This window comes from Belonocnema kinseyi, chromosome 5, assembly GCF_010883055.1.
Source record: "Belonocnema kinseyi isolate 2016_QV_RU_SX_M_011 chromosome 5, B_treatae_v1, whole genome shotgun sequence".
Lineage (NCBI taxonomy): Eukaryota > Metazoa > Arthropoda > Insecta > Hymenoptera > Cynipidae > Belonocnema > Belonocnema kinseyi.
Window position 1 is genome coordinate 7,870,280 of NC_046661.1, and position 19,339 is coordinate 7,889,618.

Here is a 19,339-nt window from a genome sequence, read left to right on the forward strand (position 1 = left end):
ATACAATTATTAATAATATATTCTTTGAAACGGTTTTAAACGCCATTGTATTTATAATTTAAATAACCTGTAACTGTATAACATGCGTCCATTTAAGACCTGATTGTTCGTTAATATATCAATTAATTGGGATACTATAGTGCATTGTAGACCGAAATCCCATCGATCAAAACAATCTTTTTTTTTTGTTTTTGCCCGATCGGAGTAGTTAACTCATGAGACCAGCCGAACTTGGAGGGCCCGAGTTCCTGCCAGAATTAAGGTAACCATTTTATGAATTTATACCTGGTGCAAGAAGCGTCGGGACATTAACACTCCTTCGCTCTAATCCTAACATTCTTAAACCATCCCTACGCTTCACGCTTTCTCTAACTTCTTATTTTTATTTTAATTTAATTTACTTTTATTTTACTATGAGCTATTATGATTTCTCCTTGTTTCCTTTCCTTTACTTTACTTTTCTAATGGAGATTTGATGAGTGCACTTGGAGAGGTAAACCGAGGCTTTGGTCGTGTGGGTCGCTTGCCGAATGGTAAAGATAAAAAAAACCTTGAGCTCTGATTTAAGTAGGGGGGAGTTGTGACAGGGCAAATTTTATTGACCTGTCACTTTTAAAAGGGGAGTTCTTTAATGATTCGCGAACGACATGACCACGGCCAAGAACGGAAGTCTCGACCACAGGGCACTCATCAAGAGTTGTTAACTGTTTATTTATACCTTCCGAACGTTTGTTGCATGGCTTATCCACCACATTCAAATCTCTGAGAACGATAACAACGCCACAGACTTAGGGGATGAGCTGTCACTTCCAAGGGTTTGTCGAATTTACAAATGACCAGGGTTAATGACTTATTACCAACCACATTGCCGCCATCTTGTGCCTCTCGTTTCCGATCTCAGCACGAGAGGGCGGGCCTCAACTTCTTATCATGGGAACGTTCTTCACTCGGTTGAGAATTCACAGTTTTCTCTTTCCATTTTCTCGCCGAGGTCTGACGTCACCACTACAACTGCCATTCCATAGTATGGCCACCTAGCACCAGTCCAGTAACTATACCACTACAGTTACCGAATATGGTCAGAGCCCAGTTTGGTCCAATCAAAACTCTCGCAGTACGTCGCCATCTTGACAACACTGCAAATATCATACCAGGGAGTTGTCGCACCACCAAACGCTACCCTGACCCCACTACGTCACATTGATTCAAAATGCACGAACATTGGGGAAGATTTAAAACCAACGATCGGAAACTTGGCAAGTGGGGTCTCTTCTGTCTTCGGATGGAAAATCATTTGGACGTCAACTTCGAGATTCGACTATGCAACGAGCGACTACCGGAAGGTTATAAAATGTAAAATCGGTAAATGATGTTAGGTTATTGAAAATAGTTTATATTTTAGTTATAAGAGAGCAGTTCACAGTTTATCCACTAGGCGCGCTGTATTTAAGCACGTTCAAACTTTAGTTTCGATATCAGTTTAATATTTTGTTTATGAAACGATTACCAAACGTACTTTTATTCAATTATTAATTTTAGTTCTGGAATTATCACGAGAGTGGCGCTGTGATTCATGTTTGTTCCATCTCTGTGCCGAGCGAAAAATAAATTCTTGAAATAAGTTAATGATTCCTCAACAAGCGTTAAAGTACCTAATTTAGTCTTTTTTCAATTATTAATCATTTTTAATAAACCTTATCTAGTGATATTTATGAAAAATTTATATTAATGCTTTCGTAATTTCAAATTTTCCCGCCAATTGCTAAAACTCAGGAACTTTGACATATTTCAAGAATCACTTCACTTCCAGGCCGTTTTGTTTTGGAAACCAGAGAATCTCACTTAATACTAATAGTTATTGTGGATTGTACTGTTATTTAACAATTTATTAAGAAAATCAGTGTGGAATTGACTCTGAGATGGTAAGGATTAGTAGTTCCGAGTTTCTCCGGTAGTGCGTTGCGGCTTGAGGTTCTGTGAACGCGCCCTGACGCGAGAAACCCGTTGAGTTGACGCTCTAGGTCCGTTGCACAGGCCCAATTAATTTTCTCAATTACGTTCCTGGTCACCGTCCGAGAGCACGCGTCACGAAAATTAATCATTTTGTAAGATTAGATATACGTATACGTACACGAAAAAGAAAGGAAATTGGATTTTCTTGGAAATTCATAGAATTTTCAGAGGAATTTTTTTTGATCATCAAGGGCAAATATCGATAAGGTAAATCTTTAATTACAACCGGCGAGCGACGCAATGGCAGTTTATAGCTACAAATCCATTCACGAATTTATTGCCTCGCTTGGCCCCTTCATTTCGGGTAGTTATCGAGCTTAAGTATGCAAAATCAATAAAAGGTGTAGGAGGACTGAATTGTTTGAATAAAGATTGAATTGATTAACGTGTTGAATTTAGTGATGGCCGTTGCGATATTAAGAACCACCCATTGAGATTTTCCAGAGCCTCTTCTGAAATTTTCCTGGCTTCTTTTCCCTGTTTTCTTCCATTGTTTTCAGATTCTAGCGAATTCGAGATTCACCTATTTTGCCGGGCTAATTTCTTCGATTTTTATTGGGCCTGGCTGGCGCCCATTTAACATATGTAATTGATATACGTATATGTACGCGTGTACGCATATACATATACGTATATCTCACATTATACGATCTGGCATTGCGAAGGGTGAAATAAACCACCGTCACAATATCTTATACAGTGTGTTTAGACAAGTGATTGGCCTGTCATTCTGCGGATCAGCTAAGTTGCCTATTTTCGGCAGGAGTGCAACCACTCCGGAATCGGCTCTTCCGACTTAAAATATGAGTTAAAAATACGGACCAAATGCTGATGGGTTGAAGGAAACTTCTTCCACCAGAAGGTCTTGATATAATCTGGTCCCGGAGAGGATTAGTTCTTCATCCCTCTTAATACTTTTTTCACTTTCTCGGTAGTGATGGGTGGGCATTCTTCACCAGGTGTTATGAGGACATCACACAGCTCCTTGAAGCTATTTATATTTTCTGAGTCTTCGTCCAGTCTATGCTGAACATCGTAGACTTCTCTCAAAAATATTTCGACCTTCTCTGGTTTGGGTGGGTGATCGACAGTAACTGGAGAGTCTTGGAAGAGTCGAGATCGATCAGAGAGAAACTGTTGATTTTTTCTGACCTACCTCTTCCTCCGCTCTACACTTTTCTTAGCGTTAGATAGTATCCGTATTCTCTCAACAATATGCTGAGTGATAGTCTGCAGCTTTTGCTTGTTAAGTGTATGATAACGGGTCCGGAGTTCGCGCGCGAACTTTCGAACCTTGCCGGTGAGATTCCTGCCGGATGTGATGTAGTCACTCACACACTAAATACGTCACGCGTACTGTCTTGCCCAGCCTATATTTATGGCAAGTTGATGCATTCGTCTTTTGGTCTTATTATCAACCGTTGGTTTTGTTTTATGATTTGCATCGGCCAAACCTCTCGCTGCATTATGCATACAATTATTGATAGCCCAGAGGTCTGATTCTTCGGAAAAATGTCCACGAAGCTTGTCATCCTTTTCAGTCAGATCTTTAGGTTTGAGGGAAACCTTGGTGTTGATGTTTCTCCGGGTCATAAAGCATCGCTCTTCCTCTATAGGATTCCTGACCGCGGTTGGTCTTAGTGTCGACTCTCTTCCTCTGCTGCCGGCTTGTTCTAGCTGTGGTAGAGTAGGCGTTCCGCTTACATAGCCCCTTTTTTGGAGTAGTTCGACATGGTTTCGCAGAAGTTGAGGCGAAAAGTGCGATAGCTCCTGGTGTTTCTAGCAACACAGAGCATGCAGCCGTGCCATGTAACCCCGTTCAGGGGCCACACTTCAGGGCCCAGCTCTAGAGTGGTCGGCATTGTTGGCCGACCCATTATCGGCTGGAGTTCCGTTGTTTTGAACCGTACTTACTAAAAATATGTTTGGCATTGCCATTGTTGTTTCCATGAGAAGCTAGGGAAAGGGGTTCGTCCATCCTTGTACGGCCCCGGATGCAACGATCAGGCTGTGTGCTCTGAAAAGTCGCCGGTATCCCAGAGTCACCGTTCTAGACATCTCCACCATGTCACGGATTTCACCGCCGATTTTTTATGTGAAAGTACTTTATAAAAGAAGACGATTCACTAAGTTTCAGAACATTTGGTGAAAATGGTAAAATTAGACAGCCCTTGGAATTTCGATTTTTTGAGAAAAAAAGCGCCATTTTCGAAAAATTCTAGAACACTTCTGTCTTAATCAATTTGGAACCACAAGGTCGAATTTTTTCTCTATTACTCCAACTTTAATTTAGAAACTTGTCCTAATGCGTTTACGTAATTACAGAGTGTGTGCGGAGCTTTAGGAACTTGCAATTTTTTGAACAAAAGACTACAAGCTGAGATATGCGAATTTTAAAATGACGCTTTTTCGAAAATATCCAATATTGATACCCCAAAGATCTTTTTTCTGACAACGCCGATTTTCACGAAAATTGCACAAAATAATCTTTAAACATCCCTAAACAAAACACAAAAGTACTTGGTCAAAAATAGAGAGGAAATCAATGCAAAAATTTCAGGACGTTTTAAAACATTTTCGTTTTTTGGGGAATTGGCGTTAAGATTATTCTTCAGTACTTTCGTTGGGTCAGAATCAGTGGATCAGGCTATCTTCGTAAAGCTGAATGCTTTTCAGATTTTCATTGTTTTTGGGATAATGTTCTTGAGTCGTAATTTAGGCCCTAGTTGGAAGCCGTAACTCCTACCTTAGAAGAGGCTGGAAGCTGTAAAGTAGGTTCTAAATAAGCAGCGATTTCAATGTAATTTAGACCATGCTTTGACGCTAACAATGTCCGTAATCGGCCGTTTTTGCACTTTTAGCGTCAAAGTAGAGTCTGTATTTAATATAAAATAGACCCTCTTTTAGAACTCAAACTACTACTGTAGGACTTTTGGCATCAAAGCAGGTTGTCTATAATCTCACATCAATATGGATGATTAAAAATAAGTTTTGTTACTTATCAGGAAAAAATAAAATAATATCTGTGATATAAATACTAAGGATATTCGCAGTTATTTTTTAGACATATTATTCATAGAATTTGTTCATTATGACGCTAAAGCATAGTGCACTGAAAAATCCGCAAGTGCTAAGAAACGAACCCGAGAACGCACGCACTGAGTATTTACCAAACGCCTAATGCCCTAACCAATTCTGCTAACGGAACGCGTTAGGATGTCTTGGATAAAACTTATTGTCCGATAATTCAAGGTTCAAAATCTTTTTAAATCCAAAACAATTAATTGAATAATTACTTTTTTTAAACTTTCTGTGTCGTCAAATATTTCAATCTAGTTTTGAAGAGTTCAATATACATTGGTTCTGTTTTTGAGAATTATTCTACGTTATACGCCTTAAAAGAACTTGAGGCAACATATTAAAATTTGATTCTGTGTTATTTATTACTTAAATGAATACAATGTTAAACATGCTGATTTCAATAAAAACATCTTTTTATCTCTTTATTAAACAAAGATTTAAAACAAAGTCGTTCAGCATCATAATTAATCCAATTATACTGAAATACAAATATTGAGTTCAAGATTCAATCTAATATTCATCAGGAAATAAGTTTATATTAATAATAACAGTACTGAAAATATTTTATTCTTACAATTGGTTGTGATTCTCAATCACCTATATTGCTTTCAAATACACAAACTTCAATTAATTATTGATAAAAATGTTTATAATTATTTAATAATCGACAATATTTAGTAATTTTCCATGATGAATATCATTCACATACACATTTTCATCATTTTCAGTTCAGAGAAAATATTTTTATGTGATTAGGCATTGCAGAGATGTGTTGATTCATATATAAATAATTAATGACAATTAGGTTAAATCTTGATTTAAATTTTTTTTTTATTTAAGTGTCCATTCAGTCCTTAAGATGACCAATGAGTTCAATTAAGCGAAGTTAATAAATGATTTTGCGTGTCAGTGACCTTACTTAATGCTTTTCTAGATTGGACGAAGTTCCAAAAATCTAGTTATCTAATCTAAAATCAAAAATATTGAAATAAACAAGTGTATACTTAATAATTAATTTCCTTTTACGGAGTTCAATTAGATTAAAATAAAATGTACGCCTTTTTTTAAATGACAGTTTTAAAAACTTTCGCTTTTATCAAGTATCTGATATTTCAGAGGTACCTATAACTAATATAACATGAGAGAAAATCATCTGATAAAATGTATATATGTAAATTCTTAAGAGATTTGATAAGGAACAGTTCAATGATATTTATTTATTTATAATAACTCTTTATATTTACAACACACTCACGAACGATTTTTGTCAGCTTTCAGTATTTTTCATGCAGTTTTCCTGTCAAGAAAATCATGGAACTAACATAAAATTGGATTTTACCTTGCTTATCAGTCTTCTAAAAGTAACTTTATCAGTAATTAATATACATTTCTTAGTAACATATCACGCTTTCTTCATACGTCCATCCGAATTAAATCTAAAATTTTTAAATATAATTCGTTATTACTCTCAAGTATAGATCACTGACACACAAAATCATTTATTAACTTTAGAGTGAACTTTTGACAAAAACTTCTTCAACACAATATATAAATCAAACTGCTAAAGAACTTATTTTCATTACGCAGTACTTTGAACTGCACAAACGTTAAACACAGCATCTTTAAAATTGATAACATTCTCAAAAAAAAGTGAAAATCTGAAAAGCATTCAGCTTTACCAAGATAGCCTGATTCGCTGATTCTCACCCAAAGAAAGTACTGAAGAATAATCTTATTGACAATTCTCCAAACAAACAAATTGTTTTAAAACTTCCTAAAATTTTTGAATTAATTTCCTCGCTATTTTTGACAAAACAAGTTTTACAATACAAACCTAAGAGACGAAACGTATAATTACGTGTGCATGTATTTCGAATTTCGAGGTTTTTTTCGGAGAACTGGTGACAATAAGTCCATTATGTGGCGCCACCACACTACTATGCAGGCCGGTCGGCGGCTAGCCTGCGACGCAACACAGAGAAAGCACCAAAAGAAAAATTCATATCTGCGGAACGAGGTTCAAACACCTTTCAGGTATTTTTCTGTTTTGTTTATGGATGTTTGACGATTATTTTGTGCAATTTTCGTGAAAATCGGTTATGCCAGAAAAAAGATCTTGGGGTATCAATATGGGATATTTTCGAAAAAGTGTCATTTTAAAATTCGCATATCTCAGCTTGTAGTGGATGAAATCGAAAAATATATTAACGGGGTGAAAGCCTCGCATCAAGACGAACAAAATGCGACGTCGTAGATCCTCTACATTATCCAATTGACATTACAGTGGAATCCGGAAAATGTCCTCATTTTTTTTTAAATTGCAAGTGCCTAATGCTCCGTACACACGCTGTAATTACGTAAAGGCATTAGGAAAAGTTTTTAAATTAAAGTTGGAGTAATATAGAAAAATGCGACCTTGTGGATCAAAATCGTTTGAAACTGAAGGGTTCTAGAATTTTTCGAAAATGGCGATTTTTTTGTACCAATTTAGAACATTCAAGGACTGTCAAATCTTCCAGAGTGGGATAAGGTTATGTTTAAGTTTTCAATTAACAAATAGGAATATTACTTGATAGTAGTGCAAATTAATAAACTAAATCCGTCAGTCTCGCACTTCATTTGTCCGAATTTAAAACAGGCACTTTTACAGAAATCCACGTGCACTTGATAAATATTGATTTTGATAGCGATCGATCGACGATGTGAGCGCGAGCGTGTAAACGCCTGAAATACGAAAAAATAATTGCTTTCCCTTCTAACTAGCGTTGATCAATGCCATGCAAATGATAATGTGTCACTCAAAATGCGAGATTCTGACATGCCATTTTTCGTCTTACGGCCAGGTTCTTTGGGCAAAACCGCCACTGCGCAGTATACGACTGTACACGTCAAGGGGCCTTACTAATGATTAGGGGAAAGTACTACAGTACCGGCCGCCATTCAGTACCGGCCAGTTGTTATTTCTAAAATTTTACAATAGATAGCGCTGATAAAGCCTTTGCAGTTTGTTTACTACGTGATCACGAGTATTTGTCCCTATCGCGACCAAACTGTCGCGACTGGTTCACTCTATGTGCAAAGATTACTATCGCGCATCGTGAGCGTAAGTTACACAACAAAAGTTTTATGATTGATTTCTGAAATTTTGCGAATGAGTTACAATCAAGTAAAACCTGGTATGTATTGTTAAATTGTGTTGCTTTTAAAAAAATATGGTTTAATTACATTTTGAGTGTCCAGTATTTGTCACTATTGTGAATAATAATATAAACCGTTTCCTATAGTATCGGCCCCAAAATTTTCCTCCAGTACCGGCCACTATTAAAAGTTTATTACTGACTACATTTCCTTGCTTATAAGTACATTATGATGCCAAGCAATAAAAATGATGGAGACACGAAAGAAAATAAGGAAACTTGGGATCCAAAAAATATGCACAAAGCTGTGACGAAGATGCTCAGTAATAAAATGAGTGCACGTCAAGCCGTAGATCTTTATCAGGTACCAAGAACTACACTGAGTGACAAAATTAGTGCTATTACAAAAAATAAAGAGGTCACCTTTAAGCCAGTTATGGGACATTTTCACAAAACTTTCTCATCCGAACATGAAAAAATATTGGTAGACCATGTCAAAGATTTGACAAATAGGCTAATGCCTTTGAACAGACGAGAATTTCTCCAATTATCTTTACAACTTGCTGAGAATTAAAAATTACCTCATTAATTCAATAAAGAAAAGAAGTGTGCAGGTAAGAATTACTATTATTCTTTTATGAAAAGACATGACGATTTATCATTGCGGACCGCTGAATCCACCAGTTTGATGAGAGCAGTCGGTTTTAATCGACCTCAAGTAGAACGGTTTTTTCAAAGCCTAAAGAGTTTGATGCTAAAGTTCCTTTTCAGCTCCTATAAAATATGGAACTGCGATAAGACTGGCGTCAGCATTGTTCAAAAGTATGCTAAATTTTTAGCTACTAAAAAACAAAAACAAGTAGTCAAGCTTACATCTGCAGAGCGTGGAAAAAATGTGACTGTGCTTTTTTCAATAAGCGCTGGAGGCCAGTTCATATCACCCTTCTTCATGTTTCCACATTCCCGAATGAATGATCGACTCATGATCAATTTACCGAATGAAAGTGTAGGTGAAGCTCAGCCAAATGGCTGGATGAATGCCGAGTAATTTTTGAAATGGATGAAACACTTCGTAAAATATTCAAATCCCTCAGAATAGGACCCAGTTCTTCTGATTCTTGTTGGACACGCCAGTCATAAAAACTTAAATATTATTAAATTTTCTAGAAAAAATCATATACATATGTTGAGCACTCCTCCTCATAAGAATTACAAGCTACAACCGCTTGACCGGACCTTTATGATGACTTTTAAATCGGCTTATAATGATGCACGCCACATGGGGATGCGATCTAACCCTGGCATAAGAATTACTGAGTACGAGATAGCAGGGTTAGTCGCTTCTGATTTTACTAAAGTTTCTCGAATCGATATTGGCACTTCTGGCTTTCGATGCACTGTCATTCACCCGTATAATAGCAACATCTTTGGCGATTTAGATTTTATTGGTTCAGACATGAACACTATTCAGATTCAGCGTCATTTCTTCCATCTTCTCAACTGCTAGAATCAACACCTTCAACATCTGGACAGTCAGAACTAACAGGATTACCTTCTCTGCCACTGGAATGGCACCTACAAGTTCTAGTCAACTAGGTGCTCTCACTCCTCTTTTTCTTTCCAAACCTCAGATTGTCATTTCAGAACAACCCGAGTCTCACGGTTAAGCTGACATCGGCCAATCGCTTGACAAATTTGAAGCAACAATTTTAAAATTGTCACCGGTTCCGGATGCTTCAAAAAGGAGAGCTACTGCACGTCGTCGTAAAGCAGAAAGGAGTAAAATTTACACAAATTCTTCATTCAAAAATATACTGAAACAGAAAAAAGCTAATACAGCGAATGCTGATTTAGTTAAGCGACGCAAAATTTTGTTTTCAGGACAACATGATAGAAAGAAAGGAAAAATTCAGGAAGAGACAATTTGTCCTTTGTGCCTTGAAACTCATAGAGAAGAATGGATAAATGCAGAAGTTGTAAAATTTGGGTTCATGAAGCTTGTGCAAATATACCAGAGCTCTCAAATCAATATGTTTGTGATTATTGCCTTATTTAACTAACGATATTTTTACTGGCCGGTACTGTAAGCCAATTTTTTAAAGATTGATTTTTCTTTATTTTAGAATTTTATTAATAAAGTTCATTATTACTCAATATACAGATATTTTATTACATTTATTTATAGCTTATAAGCTCCTTAATACAGAACAGCGAGTATTTAACATGTAAATTAAGGTATATTTTTTATTCTAAATAAACCTTAAGGTACAGCATCCGTGTTAAGTCATTTTCTCTCGTAGCTTGTGCAGTTCAGGATAGACTGCAAACTTACAAAATTGCGAAAGGTGTACTTAACGTCTGAGTCAGTTTTAGTGAACTTCAGTTAAAATTGTGTAGGAGAAAATCGATTTTTCATTGCATATGCAAGTCGAAATTTATCGGCATTTTTGGGAAATTTTCCGTATGAAGGCTAATTTTCTTACACGTACCTATTTATCCTTGAAATTTCTGACTTTGGGTGACGATTACAGACAGAGTAACCAAAAATGTTCTACATTTATGCACATTTTTTAAAAATAACCAATAACTTTGAATAAATAAAAAAACATGATTTTTACGTCTTCCACATTCATTTTGAAAAAATTGATAAAAAGCTTACGTTACGCCTCAAATAAAAAGGCAATTTGATATTCAAAAATCAACTTTAGGAATATTACAATTGGTAAAAACTGGAAATGGAAAGTCGAATTACAAGGAGTAACTGAATCTTTTCACAGGACACAAATTGAAGCAGTAGCAGAACGTCGTTCTTAGTCACGAGCAAGTGTAAGCGAGCTGAGTGTTTCAAGAAATTTGACATAGGTTTTTTAAAGCCTTTCTTTAATTATAAAAAATTATAAGAAATTATTGAAACTTTGGAGATATCCTGTGCACATTTGAAGCGAGCGTTTCACGGTGTTCCTGCCTTAAGAATTATTCATAATGTCTGATAAATGAGACAAAAATAGTTTTCAAAAAGTAGTTCCTTTCCCTCCTCTTTAAAATAAAATGTTAACTATGTTGAATGAAACTAAATATTTACTGTTGCTTGAAGACTGTTTTAAAGATTTGCTGTTTTGAGGAACAAGCTTGTTGCATCATATATTAGTACAAACAGCAGCTAGGTTTTTATTGAATCTAATGGTAAAGATATCAATTAAAACCTGTTTACTACCGAGTTGTGACGCCGTATTTTGGCAGCGATAACATCTATTGGCAGATATAGTGATCGCTTCTACTTTACAACGATTTCTGGGTAAATACCTAACCTTGTAACTTATCTGTTAAGAAAGTCTTTTTTCTAAACTGAATTTTACGCTGCATTAGTCTTTTCGCAAGCCCCTACTACTCAAGCGTGTGGTGAAACGTAGGGTAGGGAGTGAGCCTCCGCTGGCCATATAGGTGGATGTTCGCTTTTGCTTCTCCTAACCCTCCCACTTCCTCCATTTCTAAATTAGAAACGTAGAATTTAGCTTCTTTCTCTGCCTGCAGGCATTTTTACCATACACTAATTCCATTTTCTATAATAATAATAATGAACCTACCTATCCAATTGTGTAAAGATATCCAGCTTGGTAACGGACTTCAAATCGTTGATCTCAACCTTTCCTGAAGGAAAGTCAATTAACCTGAGAGTAAAGTTGCGCACTCAGCTTCGTCACGCAAGTCAGTTACGAGCGCCAATTAGATCTCACTGGAATAAGTGATGCCATAACAGACGCCTACCCTAGCCAGAGACAGTTTACGAATAGTAGCATAGAAGATTCAACATAAGAGCAACAGCATATCAGAGAAAACGAACAAGCAGTAGCATAGCGGAGACGTCGAACGAGTAGCAGTGAAACAAAAAGAAAGACATACAGTATCGGTGGTGACTCGGCGAGTGTATATGAATCTTTGGAAAGTGTTGATCATTCTACATTGGCGCTAAAATCCGATAATTCTATAAGGATACTGCGCACGGCCGGAGGGTGAAGGCAATACCTAAATAGTGGATATGATATACTATAAATTAATAGTAAAATGGTCGAGTAATCCCTCCGATGCAACCTTAGATGCAGGCTTTATCAATCGTTCGAGAAGACGATCCTGAAGGCAAACATCTAACACAAACGAAAAGTAAGTTTTTTAATCCTATTTTACGCATGGCTTTTTCTGCCTTTATACTTATTGCATCACTTCATTTGCTTATCATTTAGTATATAGCTCCTTTTTTGTGCATTCAATGCATGTTTTTTTTTCTTGTACAAGAATGTCACACCACGATGTCGCATACAAGCATCAATTGAGACTCCGGGTTCTATAACCCCGCATAAGATTGGCCTGGCCGCTTCAGACCGCTCAAGTTGGGACCTGGTAGCTTTAAAATCAGTTTTGAACATTCAACTTTTTAACACACTATTTTGTAGAAAATTGCATGGCGTATCTGCTTTCTCGCGGCAAAAAAGTTGTATCTTTTACGGTTTCTGTAAAAAACGTAATTTTTTAGACAAGCAAATTTACTAAATATTTTCACTTCAACTAGCTTCGAAAGACAAAGTTTTTTATATTTAAAAATCAAAATTTGTGAACTTGTCCTTAAAACCGTTCTTAAGATAATGAGCAGTTGAAAATATATTGGTTTTGTTAAATAAAATAGTTATACATTTTTTCGGCAAACAGTATCAAAATAACGTTTTTTTACCAGTGAAAAAAAATTTTATCTTCAAATTATGTAGAATATTGAATAGGAAAATATTACATATCTTATAAAATACGGAAAACATTAGATTTGATTCCTAAGCAAACATATCGCTAAATGTTGATCAATCGGGTCAATCTGGCCACCTATATATCTTGTAAACGTTTTAAGAACCTATTTTCAATAATTCTTATTATTATTTTTTTAAATATCAATAGCGTGCCCAATATGGCGTATAGAAAAATGTTGTATAATAACAAGGCCAACGCCAACTCAGTTTTTGAAACTCTTCTGTGACCAAAAGATTTTCTAGCCACGAACTACATAAACTAGATATAGTTTTAATGATTTGAGGCATCGCGGATTTTGAATTTGCCATTACTTTTGCAAAATTAATTTGTTTCAATTATTTATGAGAGAGATAACAAAAACTCTCCGCATTCTCCCGGGTTTAGACTGCCATGTATATCATTCATGCCTGCGTTTATGTCTGTATGTATGGTTACCTGAATGCTGTAGCAACGCTAACTTTTGAAGGATTTATCCAATCGAGTCCGCAACTGATACATCACTGAGTGTCCCCAAAATAAAGTCTAAGTTCGTTAATCAGATATTTCGAACCGAAATTAAAAGTTTGAGAGCATTTTCAAAAGTTAGAAATTTTTTTTTGAATGTTTATGAATTGTGGTCAAAGTTTCTTATAGATAGGTAAAAGACTTGCAAATTATTTAAATGACATTTTTCAGATTTTTCAGATATACGTTGAACAATTTGCCAGCGAGTTAATCTGTTTTCAGGGACCAGCTCAACAGAGAGTTCAGGAGGACTCGTAAGAGGAGCTCCTATTAAAAAATGTCCTGGTGTAAGATAAGAAAAGTCATCAGAATTATCAGATTGTGGGCCTATAGGTCGAGAATTAAGACAAACCTCAATTCGAGTGAGAATCGTCGTGAATTCTTCAAAGGTTAGGGTGTGAGAACCTACGCATCTACGTGAGTGGTGCTTTAAACTCTTGACACCTGCCTCCCATAAATCTCCAAAACGAGGAGCTGCAGGGGGGATAAAATTCCAAGAAGTGCCTTCGGTAAATAAACTATTGAGCATATCAGGATCTCGACGTGATTGTGTTAGGTTATGTCTTAACTCTCGATCAGCACCCTGGAAAGTCGTGCCAATATCATTATAAAGATGAGCAGGCATACCGCGATGAGATGTAAAGCGCTGATGAGCCGCTCAAAACCCTTTAGACGTATAATCCGAAACAAGTTCCAGATGAATCGCTCTGGTAACACAGCAAACAAAAAGTGCACCATACCCCTTATAGCTTTTATTTCCTCTACCTGGGGCGAAACGGATTTGAAACGGACCTGCGTAATCTACTCCTGTATGAGTAAAAGACCTACAATTTGTAGTTCTATAGTTAGGTAAACTGCCCATTAATTGTTAAACAATGGCGGCACGCTCTCGAACACATGTCACACATTGACGAATAATCCTTTTTACAAGATTTCGACCTCTGAATATCCAGAATTCTTGACGTAGAGTATATAAAGTCAGTTGATTACCATTTTGCATAGATCTTAAATGAGCGTGCCGGGCAATCAACTGAGATACTTGACAAGTTGGGAGGATTCTGGGGCACTTCTCATCATAACTGATCGGAGCATGTTGTAAGCGACCTCCCAAGCGAAGAACTCCTGAAATATCCAAGAATGGATTTAAAGCCTTCAAGGTCGAATTAGAGGTTATAGGTTCTCGCTCGTTTAAAGTGCAAATTTCACTTGCGAAAGCGATTTTCTGTAAATAGACTATCTAAAACAAAATGCTTGTTTTATTTCGGAAGTTTCGAGTTTTCTTCAGAAAGTGGAGGTATGGTTTTAGGCCAACTCACGGAATTATGAGATCACCAAGTGGTCCTCGCCACCATAAGGGGTGCTTCAGCACCTTTTCTGGTAACAGACCCCTGGAAGAGCAATCAGCAGGATTATCTGCAGTTGAAACATGTCTTTACTTGGCTTCTGGAACCAAATGATAAATTTCAGCTACTCGATTGGAAATAAAATTTTTCCAAGTCGTAGGATGTTTGCTTAGCCAGGCTAGAACTATAGTTGAATCTGAGTGACAGTATAATGGGCTATTTTGAAACCCCATAACATTTATAATATAATTTAATGTCTTTGCCAGTAACTGAGCACCACATAGCTCTAATCTTGGTATAGTGACTAGCAGAATCGGTGCTACTTTTGTCTTAGCAAACAATAGGACCAAATGTATCTCACCACTCTCCTAAAGAATGCGAAGGTATATTACGGCGGGATGGGCTCTCGCAGAAGCATCAGAAAACCCATGCAACTCATACACTGAGCTAGTTTGGAGATGGCCTGTCCATCTTCGGATTCGAATCTCTTCAAGCCTATAAATTTGACTATAAAAATTGTTCTTATTTTTTTGTCAGATCATCAGGAAGGGAGACGTCCCAGCCAGTTTGAGAATCCACAATTCCTGCATCATTGGTTTAGCCACGATTATAACCGGTGAAAGCCAGCCTAAAGGATCGTACAGTTTACCTATTACCGAAAGTATTTTTCTTTTTGAAGGTTGTTCAATGCTTGGAGTCTCTACTCGAATTTTAAAATTATCAGAGGGAGGATCCCAATGTAATCGTAGAACTTTCAGCTGTATATCCTCCCCAGAAAAAAAATAAAAAGCTCTTTCACGATCGCCTTGCGGACAATCAGATAACAACGACTCATTATTTGAGGCCCATTTTCTAAGATGAAAACCTCCAAGTTCCATCAGGTGTGAAACCTGTACTCGCAACTCACTTGCTTTCTCAACAGTATCAGCGCCGAAGAGAAGATCAACGTACAGGTTGTTTTCTAAAATAGCCTTTGCTTCAAGAAAAGCATATCCCTCATCACTAGCCAATCGTTTAACAACCCTTTTAGCCAGGTACGGGGTACAAACTGTTCCATATGTGACGGTGGTTAATCGCCAGGCTTCGAGATTACCTTCTGGTGAATTCCATAAGACACGCTGGTAGTCACAGTCACGTGGATCAACTTTAATCTGTCGGAACATTTTTTCAACGTCAGCTACAAAAACAAATTGCGACATGCGCCAACGTAAGATGATTGAAATTAAGTCTGTTAATAATTTCGGACCAGTATACAAGTGCGAGTTTAAAGAAGAGCCATTAGAAGTGAGGCTTGAGGCATAAAAGACTACACGTACATGAGTAGTAGAACTACTATCTCGAATGATAGGATGATGAGGTAGGTATACAGGCTGAGAAGAATCATATTTAGTAAAATGTTTAACCAGTTCCATATGGTTTAATTGTCTATATTCAGACATAAAAGCCGAGTATTCAGATTAAAGTTCGGGTTTATTTTTTAAACGGGCTAGATTATTTTCAAATATAATTTTATCTCCACCCAAGGAATTACCGATTTCAATGGGAGGACAATTTCGAAAGGGTAATCTGATCATATACTGACCGGAAGGCAATCGAGTACAATTAGCAACGAAATGCTCATCGCAGCGAATTTCAACCTCAGCCAAAGAGGATGAGGAAAGTGGTTGTTCCACCTCCCAGAAACCAGATTAATTATCTTGTAGTTCTGAAGCCGTACAATGGCAGGCTAAGATTGAACGACCTATTTCAGACTGTTGAATAGGTCCTGATAATATCTATCCAAAAAGATTATTTTGGGCTATTAATGAACTGAGAATACCTTCTTTTAATCCAGATAGTAGGCAGGATCCAAATCTATCTGCTGCCAAAATAACATCTATTCTATTGGATTCAAAGAAATCGGGATCCGCTAATTTGAAATTTCTTAATTCCCTGAGATTTGCCTGATATGGCAATTTGGGAGGAGCGTGTGAAGTTAAATTGAACAAGATGAGCGCTTGTAACTTGGGTAATAATTTTATGCCAAGTTGGTTTTAATATCTTCAAATCTCTTTCAGATAGAAAACTACATTTGGATCCTTGATCCATCAATGCTCGAAAACTTTCATATCTATCATTTTCTGCCTTCAATTCAAGAACTGCCATGGCAAGTAAAGTGCTACCTGGAATCCTATCGTAATTATTTAAAAGACAAATAGATTTATTATTCTGAAGGACAAGATGCAACCCCCTTTATCACCGTAGGCTGATCGTTATTTACTGGAGCATTTTGATTAGTTTGTGAAGTAGAAGTAATTTGAGAATTGCTTAAGTTAGGACTCACTAAGTTACTATCTTGTGTGAGAGCAACCGATTCATTCGCTGAGTTCCAGTTGTTAAAGTGAAGAAGAGTATTGTGCTTTCGATGACATTTTGCACAAGTGTATTTACTAGCGCATTGTTGAGGTCTATGACCTGGAGACAAACAATTTAAAGAAACGTGTTTTTGAAACACGAATTCTCTTTCCTTTTCAGTAGACATTGCTTAAAAATCTTCATGTCTAAAAAGTGAATGATTCTCTCTTCAAAATAAACATTTAGAAATTGATGATGCATTGTGGCTTTTGACTCCTGATTTACTCTTCTCTTAGGAAATCGAACCGACCTTCGAAATTTTAATAACATCCAAAATGCGAATACGTTTCTCTAAAAATGTATCTAGATCATTGTAAGTTGAATAATCAGTGTCAGCACCAATCTGCATTTCTTATTCCTTCAAGGACGCATTATCCAGTTTCTTAGTAATTAAAAAAACTAATAAGTCACTCCATGAATGGGTTTCGCGTTTTAAGTTTTTGAGAGCCGCTAGAGATTCATTTGTAGTATCGCGAAATTTTCTTAAATCTTCTAAAGAGTTGTTGGTTAGATTAGGCAAATTAATGAATTCTTGTAAATGAGCTGTAACAAGTGCTCTTTTGTTATTGTATCTTGTCTTTAGCGACTCCCAAGTTACAACGAAATTGGCTTCAGCAATAAGAACATATTTTAATATATTTTCAGCGTCACCCTTTAAAGAAGTTTTCAAATAGTGCAATCTAGTGACATTAGATAAATAATCGTTTTGAATGATAAGAGAATCAAATAAATCTCTAAGGTTCTCCAATCTTTATATTCTCCAGAAAACTCTGGTAACTTAATCTGAGGAAGTTTGTCCGATACAAAATCATGTTTAAAAATTTGCGATTAATTTAAACTTTCTGACCCAGCAACTTCCGGACTAATTACGTCAAGTTGATGAATCAAGAAATCACGAGCATTTAAATACATACCGTAGGTCAAAAGAAATTTGCTTTTCGAAAAATAATCTATTTTTTCGCGTTTCACAGAAGTAGTCACAGATTTTATTTGTAGATGTAAACTTTAAGATGTAAGCTTAGACTTATCTTTATTTTCGTTGAAGATCCAATTTAAAGATGACAGCTGGCTGCGTTTCGTGTTTTTATTGACGTAAGCTAGTTCTCGTCGTAGTAAATATTGTCAAGAGGTTGACAAGTATCTCATTCAGAAGACAGAGAAGAGGCATGGACAGCCCAGACATGAATCATCCGTTATTTTTAAAGAGTGCCTACACACTTGTTTGTAGCCACTGTATTACATCAACACTGTCCAAGTTTTTTACGTCAATTGACAGTAAAGGATTAAAATTAACGCTTAAAGCTTAATTCTTTCAGTTCAACGAGAAGAAGTGAGGAAATTCACTTTAAATGTCGTATGTATGCAACCGAGAACCTCTTTTCAAATTTAAATGTCTCGCCGCCATATTTAAAAATGTTAAGATTTCACTATCTTTTTTTTAAAAAATACTTTTTTACGTATCCAGTGAGCCATAATAAACAATTTTTTTTTGGAAAAGGTTTACTCAGAACATAATTTTAAAATGTTAATGTTAAAGTAACCTCAAAAAGGGCCACGTGTCGGGTTAGTTTCGCTAAACTAAGTAAAAAATTGACATCGAATCTTACCAGAAAAATACTAGTAAAGTCCGCAGCAATCGTCTCTACAGAATGAACCTCGCAAATCCTCCGGAAGTCGACGGTCAACAACATTCTTCCTGAGGGATGACGTACTCGTCAAAGCGTTGGTTGGTAGACTAACAAGGAGGGTACCCGAGGTGTACCTCACCGATTTTCTTGAAATTGTGATATGTTGTAGAACATCAAAAAATATTCGACACATATTTTTTTATACGTGCCCATAAGCCCATTTAAGGGGTGAAAACCACCCTTGAAGTTCACCCCTAAAAACACATTTTATTAAATTTCTCGAATACAATTCGTAATTTTTTACTGAAACAAAGTGGGTAACACTTGCTATTGAAAAGCACATATTCATGCATTATTTTTAGTCATCAGACTCGCAACCCCCGTTTTTTATTAATGAAAAACTATATTTGATGGCCATTTTTTTCACTATACACATTCCAAAATCTGT

The 19,339-nt window shown here is 36.4% G+C and overlaps 1 protein-coding gene across 1 annotated transcript in view; it reads left to right on the forward strand.

Annotated features, from left to right (window-relative positions):
- The window catches only part of LOC117172910 (protein unc-79 homolog), a 600,505-nt gene that overhangs the window by 463,024 nt on the left and 118,142 nt on the right, over positions 1 to 19,339 (forward strand). The window contains exon 11 of the mRNA XM_033361204.1: positions 209 to 262. Coding sequence (XP_033217095.1) covers positions 209 to 262 — 54 coding nt within the window. The remainder of the gene's footprint in view (positions 1 to 208; positions 263 to 19,339) is intronic.